Below are 8,197 nucleotides of genomic sequence, written 5' to 3'. Positions count from 1 at the left end.
CATTTCTCTGTTACGTAGTTTATGTTTAAAGCTCGAGAAAAAGTGTTTTTTGCTTTTGTGTGAACTTTAAGAACAATTGAACAGCTTAATCAAATTGAAATCAAAGAAGTTCACTTTAGTTCAGTTCTATTTAAATTTGTATTTACGCTAGCCATTAGCTTCAGTACTTATAAACACAGAAGCTACCTCCAGCAAAGTATTTGTATCATAATCAAAGTTTTGAATACGTTGTCAATGAGTATCCACTAGAAGGGCTTTCAATAACGATTATTTCGGTAATCGGTTAAGCTAAAGATTATATTTACAATGAATCAGTTAACCGCTTGGCTGTGAAAGGCGCATAGAAGTTGTATTTTTTCCAAACTTTTTCCCCACATAAAGCTCAAGTGGCGCCGTTTGAGGATGTCTTGATGGAGTAAACTTAAAGTGACTGTTTGTCGGAGGCTCCCAGTGCTTTAAAAACGTCACAACAACTGAACCGCATTACCTTCAAATATTCAATTATTTGAGACACTGCTAACTCTCCAGAGGGATAAAACGTATGGAACACCTGGTACCTTAGCACGCTAGCTCTGCTCATCGCGCATCGACCCCAGAAGAAGTTCGTCAAAGAGCTCATTTTAAACCGTCACCACAGTGCAGGGTTCAGTAGTTCTCGTTTTGTAGAAAAATGGGACCCAGGCAATCCTCCAAAAGTTTGTCATTAGCGTTCGAGATTCCACAACCATGGCTTTGAATTGTTAGCATGTGGCTAAGTTGAACTGGAGTGGACGGACACGCCTGCACTCGCCTCCGCACAGACAGTTTTCCACCGCAAACGACTAAAGATGAGAGGGTATTGTCAATTGTTTTTGATTAATCGCATGTGTTAAAGCAGAACGAAGCAAAATTTTTCGTCCCTGTGAGGGTAAAATAAGTCTTTACGGAATGATTGGACGGTCTGTCGTCTCCCGCTCTCATGTGTCGACTAAAATGAGCTTGCTTCTTCCTTACTAAGCATTGCATAGGCAAACTACAATCTACTTCTCCCACTGTGAGTTAAACATATATGCTAATGTAATGCTAACCTTCATAGTTGTCTTTTAGCTGCTTCTTTCCTCTAGTATTTGCCTTGGCACCTCTGCATACTAGAGGAAAGAAGCAGCTAAAATAGAACTACGAAGGTAAGCTATATGCTAATGTTATGCTAACCTTCGTAGTTGTCCTTTAGCTGCTTCTTTCCTCTAGTATGCAGAGGTGCCAAGGCAAATACTAGAGGAAAGAAGCAGCTAAAAGACAACTACGAAGGTAAACTATATGCTAATGTTATGCTAACCTTCGTAGTTGTCCTTTAGCTGCTTCTTTCCTCTAGTATTTGCCTTGGCACCTCTGAATACTAGAGGAAAGAAGCAGCTAAAATAGAACTACGAAGGTAAGCTATATGCTAATGTTATGCTAACCTTTGTAGTTGTCATTTAGCTGCTTCTTTCCTCTAGTATGCAGAGGTGCCAAGGCAAATACTAGAGGAAAGAAGCAGCTAAAAGACAACTACGAAGGTAAACTATATGCTAATGTTATGCTAACCTTCGTAGTTGTCCTTTAGCTGCTTCTTTCCTCTAGTATTTGCCTTGGCAACTCTGAATACTAGAGGAAAGAAGCAGCTAAAAGACAACAACGAAGGTTAGCATAACATTAGCATATAGCTTACCTTCATAGTTCTATTTTAGCTGCTTCTTTCCTCTAGAATTCAGAGGTGCCAAGGCAAATACTAGAGGAAAGAAGCAGCTAAAATAGAACTACGAAGGTAAGCTATATGCTAATGTTATGCTAACCTTCGTAGTTGTCTTTTAGCTGCTTCTTTCCTCTAGTATTCAGAGGTGCCAAGGCAAATACTAGAGGAAAGAAGCAGCTAAAATAGAACTACGAAGGGAAGCTACATGCTAATGTTATGCTAACCTTCGTAGTTGTCCTTTAGCTGCTTCTTTCCTCTAGTATGCAGAGGTGCCAAGGCAAATACTAGAGGAAAGAAGCAGCTAAAATAGAAGTACGAAGGTAAGCTATATGCTAAGGTTATACTAACCATCGTAGTTGTCTTTTAGCTGCTTCTTCACTCTAGTATTTGCCTTGGCACCTCTGAATACTAGAGGAAAGAAGCAGCTAAAATAGAACTACGAAGGTAAGCTATATGCTAATGTTATGCTAACTTTCGTAGTTGTCCTTTAGCTGCTTCTTTCCTCTAGTATTTGCCTTGGCACCTCTGCATACTAGAGGAAAGAAGCAGCTAAAAGACAACTACGAAGGTAAGCTATATGCTAAGGTTATGCTAACCTTCGTAGTTGTCTTTTAGCTGCTTCTTTCCTCTAGTATTTGCTTTGGCACCTCTGAATACTAGAGGAAAGAAGCAGCTAAAATAGAACTACGAAGGTAAGCTATATGCTAATGTTATGCTAACCTTCGTAGTTGTCCTTTAGCTGCTTCTTTCCTCTAGTATTCAGAGGTGCCAAGGCAAATACTAGAGGAAAGAAGCAGCTCAAAGACAACTACAAAGGTAAGCTATATGCTAATGTTGTGCTAACCTTGGTTTTCCATACACTAGTCTTGTTTTAACTACAGGTTCGTTGGAGCATTTATTCTTTACGACGGGGGATGTACGTGCTATTCCCCAAAAGGAACAGCAGGAGGAGCTCTAAGTTACTCAGTCCTGCTTTAAAACAATCGTTTACAGGATATACTCTTGCTTAGTGTTGTTATTTCTTTCCCTGTAAATGTTTTTTTTCAAATTTATTCAGGTTTGGGTCCCCTTTGGGTGTCCCTAGCCTGATTACAAATACAAACAGCTTTAAAACTACTTCCTCTCGTCTTCAGTGGCCAGCAGTGGCATAAGCCCTGTCCAGGTGTGGCGAAGGGCCCGTAGAATGGAGGGTGTGTGTGGTGGTCACTTGGGCGGGGAGGGCCAGATGGGCAGGGGGTGCGCCTCTGTGTTGAACACGTACGAGTCCAGGCTGAGCAGGTCGGTGTCGTCGGAGAACAGAAGGAACAGGTACTTCAGGGTCTCCCCGAGGAAGAAGCTCTCCATCTTGTCCCGCGGCCCCGGGTTCAGCGGGTCACGCACGTTGTTGATGGACGTGTAGCCCCCGCCGGGGACCTGAAGCAGATAAGGACAGCTTCGGGTCAGAGCAGAATTCAGTTTCAGTTTCTAAATAAAATCTGAAAAGCAACATTTCAGGTTGATTTTTTTGTTTGTTCCTTTTCCATACTTGAATCACAATCAGCTGTCATGTTTTAAAATCTCAATATGTGTTTGTTGGCTCAAGCTGCTTTAACCTCTTAACTCCCGCCTGAACTGAGAGGATCTTTTTCCTCACGTCATCAGATTTTTTTTCCATCATTTTTTTGTTGGGTATTCAACTCATTTTTGTATTTTTTTTATATTTTTTGTCACAGTTTTGTCATTTTTTTGTCAAATTTTTGTCATGCTTTTTCGCATTTTTATCACATTTTTTAATTTTTTTATTACATTTTTGTAATTTTTTTGTCACATTTTAGTCATTTTATCGTAAATTTTTCATCAATTTTTTGTAATTTTTTGTCATATTTTTGTAATTTCTTTGTAAAATTTGTATCACATTTTTGTCACATTTTTGTATTTTTTTGTCGCATTTTTGTCATTTTTGTCATTTTTTTGTCACATTTTTGTCATTTATTTGTCACATTTTTGTCACATTTTTGTATTTTTTTGTCATATTTTTGTCATTTTTTTTGTCACATTTTTGTATTTTTTTGTCACATTTTTGTCATTTTTTTGTCACATTTTTTATCACATTTTTGTCACATTTTTGATTTTTTTTTGTCACATTTTTGTCATTTTTTGGTCACATTTTGGTCATTTTTTCTTCCATTTTTTGTCAATTTCTTGTGACATTTTTGCCACTTTTTCACCAATTTTTCGTCACTTTTTTGTCAATGTTTTCTCACTTTTTTGTCACATTTCCATCCTTGTTTTCGTCTCAGTTTTGTTGATATTTTCACACCTTTTTTCCAGAAGCTTTTGGACTGGGGTAAAGCCAAACTGGAGAAAATGTGTTCGGTTCAGGTGGGAGTTAAGGGGTTAAATTCCTAACAAAATCATGACGTGACTATTATTTAGTTTTACTATCATTTGCAACAACGGAGGAGAGGAGAGAGTCTGGCTCAGAGCCGCTCTTAACTCTCAACAAGATTATTCTGATGGCTGCACTCCAGCTTTAAGCGCATTCAATCAAACGTGAACAAAGCAGCAGTAAACAAGAACATGGAAGTTGTTTCAGCAGTATTTGTTTACAGAGTATAACTAATAAACATTTCAAGATTTTGTTTTGAATTTTGAGCTTTTCCGATTTTCCAATTTCATTTAAAAATGAGAAACACATCTGACACATCTGAAAATGCTGTAGCTAACATAAAATGTGGGGGCCCTGAATCCTGGCATTAATAGTAATGCCAGGATTCAGGGGGCCCTCATCAGTATTTGCCTTGGCACCTCTGAATACTAGAGGAAAGAAGCAGCTAAAAGACAACTTTGAAGGTAAGCTATATGCTAATGTTATGCTAACCTTCGTAGTTGTCTTGTAACTACTTCTTTCCTTTAGTATTCAGAGGTGCCAAGGCAAATACTAGAGGAAAGAAGCAGCTAAAAGACAACTACAAAGGTCAGCTATATACTAATGTTATGCTAACCTTCGTAGTTGTCTTTTAGCTGCTTCTTTCCTCTAGTATTCAGAGGTGCCAAGGCAAATACTAGAGGAAAGAAGCAGCTAAAAGACAACTACAAAGGTAAGCTATATGCTAATGTTATGCTAACCTTCGTAGTTGTCTTTTAGCTGCTTCTTTCCTCTAGTATTTGCCTTGGCACCTGTGAATACTAGAGGAAAGAAGCAGCTAAAAGACAACTACGAAGGTAAGCTATATGCTAATGTTATGCTAACCTTGGTAGTTGTCTTTTAGCTGCTTCTTTCCTCTAGTATTCAGAGGTGCCAAGGCAAATACTGGTCAAGGGCATTTGTTTTTTTGAACATACATAAATTACATCTGACTGACTTTAACATGTTTTCTGTATACTATTAAGTTATACTGTAATATTTTGTACTTTAACTGAAGTACACAGATCATTTTAGTTCATATTTTTGCCACTCAACACTTCTCTTTTGTACGTTGCTGTTGCAAAGATGCAAAATAGCTGATATATAGGCCGATATTTTAAGTTATTTAATTCTATGTACTTTTTATATCTCAAATGGCCTATAGTTAAACATGTATTATTATAGTAAAGGTTTCAGTCATAGAAATATATACAAATATATCTAATAGAGACCGTTTTCTAAGGCCGATCTGCATCCATATTTTCGGCCACATTCTTAAAAATGTCTCGTCTACAATCCTGTGTGTGATACAGCAGGGGGCGCTGCATGAGCGGCATAGGGCTGATTTAATCAGGACTACATTAGTAGGTACTTCAGAGGGAGCTTGTTTGAAAGACAAGTCTCTGGGCCAGATCTTGTTGGACTCCGTTCGAATGCGCAAAGTTACAAAATGTACGGTATTTAACTGATCAGAAACTGTCATGTCGGCTGTGGAGGAGTTGCAGAGTTATGCAGCAGTTGCAAGAAAAGTGTAGAGTATTGGAATATTTGAGCTACAGCTGCAGGATTCTTGGAAAAAAAAAAAAAGTTTGCTATGCTCTGTTTGTGAAATGCACACTTTTGTACTGAGCTGTGGCTACACGAGGAGCTGCTGTATCAAAGTAACCTCCGCTCAAACAGACTTTTCAAGGCAATTTCGCTTTAGTTTCAGTTTGACATCGATTCTAAAGGAAGACAAGGCAGCGCGATGTAAAGAGGAACATAATGTGAAGGTTGTCACAGAAGAGCGGCTCTGAGTGCTGCTTGTAACGAACCTTTTTCTTAAATAACACCCTCTGCACCAGTCACAAGATCTGGCCATCTGTCTCTTAACATCTTAACTCCCGCCTGAACCGTGAGCCTTTTCTCCAGTTCAGCTTTACCCAAATCCAGTAGGCCAGTGTAACGCCTCATGTGAAAGATAAGATCTACAAAAGTCATCTAAATGGAGCTTTTTCTCACGTCATCAGATTTTTTTCAAATTTTTTTTTTGGGGGGGATTACTTGTAACTTTTTTGTCATTTTTTTGTCTTTTTTTGGAAATTTTTCGTCATTTTTTTTGTCTTTTTTGTCATTTTTAGACATTTTTTTGCCTTTTTTTCCATCACATTTTTGTCATTTTTTGGATTTTTTTTGTCTTTTTTTTGTCTTTTTTTTGTCTTTTTTTGTCAATTTTTTGGATTTTTTTTCGTCACATTTTTTAATTCTTTTTTTTTAATGAAAAAAAAAAAGTCAAATTTTTTGTCTTTTTTTGTCTTTTTTCGTCACATTTTCTGTAATTTTTTCGTCATCTTTTTTGTCACATTTTTTGTCTTTTTGTCATTTTTTGTCTTTTTGTCATTTTTAGTAATTTTTTTGTCTTTTTTTCCGTCACATTTTTGTAATTTTGTGGATTTTTTTTGTCAAATGTTTTATTTTTTTTGTCAATTTTTTGGATTTTTTTCCGTCACATTTTTTAATTCTTTATTTTTTTAATGAAAAAAAAAAGTCACATTTTTTGTCTTTTTTCGTCACATTTTCTGTAATTTTTTTGTCATTTTTTTTGTCACATTTTTTGTCTTTTTTGTCATTTTTTGTCTTTTTGTCATTTTTTGTCTTTTTGTCATTTTTTTGTCTTTTTTTTCGTCACATTTTTGTAATTTTTTGTCACATTTTTTGTCACATTTTTTGTCTTTTTTTTTCGTCATTTTTTTGTCATTTTTTTTCGTCATTTTTTTCATCACATTTTTTGTCATTTTTTTCATCACTTTTTTGTCATTTTTCTGTCAAAGTTTTCTCACTTTTTTGTCACATTTCCATCACTATTTTCATCTCAGTTCTGTCTCTATTTTCACACCTTTTTCCCAGAAGCTTTTGGACTGGGGTAAAGCCAAACTGGAGACAATGTGCTCGGTTCAGGCGGGAGTCAAGGGGTTAAGATTCCAAAATTATACACAAACTCCTACTGTTTTCCTCCACGATGTTTCTCCGCTCCCCTGAGGCCGAGGAAGTAGTGTGACTGAGCTCTTACAAAAGCTCTGACTGACAGCGGCACAGTTTGGCAGCCTCACCTCCATCACTCCACCCCCAGTACATGCACTAACCCACTGACTTAGATGGGGGGGGCTCTGACCTTGGTGTAGTTGTTGAAGCTCTGCAGTATGTCCCAGCCCCACTCCCTGTACTTGGGCTCTTTGGTGAACCGATACAGGTAGAACAGGCTCTCCACCGTCTCCGGCCGCAGCAGGTTGTGTCTGTCCGCGGGCTGCAAAAGCACAACAACAAGGCAATGTTTTAGAACGCCACGCATCGAGCGATCACGGAGAGAAAATGGGTCAGTTTAAGCCCGGTCTCCACACTGTGAAAGGAATAATAAAACACAGCGAGATTGGTAATGATTCTGAGCATGAGGGAGGACAGATTTTAGAGAAAGCTCCAGGGATTAAATGTGTCTGCCTCGAAAAACAAGAATTTAATTTGAAAATAAAATGACAGAGGTTTGACTTTGTGAGTATTCTAGCGATATTTTGAACATAGAGATTCTCGTGAAAGATTGCTTGACGCTACAAGCCAACCGAAATAAATGAGCTTTCATCAGTGATATCAATTATCATCAGTAAAACATGCTAAATGATCTCCCCTAATGAGCCGTGAGCCAAGTTCTCACAGAGGCGGGACAAGACTCAGACTTCTCAGTTCATCTGTCAGCGGCGCCTGCATTTAGTTTAAAGCTGAACCTCCTCGCTCCGACCTCTCGACCTCCTTCTCGACCTCCTTCTCCTCTGGATCATTTTTTGTCATTTTTTGTCATTTTTTGGTCACATTTTTGTCATTTTTTGGCACATTTTTTGTCATGTTTTTGTCTTTTTTTTGTCTTTTTTTGGTCACATTTTTGTCATTTTTTCGTCTTTTTTTTCATCGCATTTTTTGTAATTTTTTTGTCACATTTTTTGTCATTTTTTTGTCATTTTTTTTTGTCATTTTTTGGTCACATTTTTGTCATTTTTTGTCACATTTTTTGTTATTTTTTTGTCATTTTTTTCGTCACAGTTTTGTCTTTTTTTATAATTTTTTTGTCACAT

At 37.4% G+C, this 8,197-nt stretch overlaps 1 protein-coding gene across 1 annotated transcript in view; it reads right to left on the bottom strand.

Moving 5' to 3' along the window:
* Nucleotides 1-2,873: 2,873 nt before the first annotated feature.
* Nucleotides 2,874-8,197, bottom strand: part of man1b1a (mannosidase, alpha, class 1B, member 1a) — a 52,582-nt gene continuing 47,258 nt past the window's right edge. Inside the window, exons 13-14 of the mRNA XM_079581262.1 lie at nucleotides 7,249-7,380; nucleotides 2,874-3,124 (exon numbers count right to left, since the gene is read on the bottom strand). Of these exons, the coding sequence (XP_079437388.1) occupies nucleotides 2,915-3,124; nucleotides 7,249-7,380 (342 nt within the window). The 3' untranslated portion in view covers nucleotides 2,874-2,914. The remainder of the gene's footprint in view (nucleotides 3,125-7,248; nucleotides 7,381-8,197) is intronic.

This window comes from Gobius niger (assembly GCF_951799975.1).
Source record: "Gobius niger genome assembly, chromosome: 22".
Taxonomy (NCBI): domain Eukaryota; kingdom Metazoa; phylum Chordata; class Actinopteri; order Gobiiformes; family Gobiidae; genus Gobius; species Gobius niger.
The sequence above is the reverse complement of the archived record's forward strand: the minus strand, read 5'-3'. Positions and strand labels throughout refer to the sequence as shown.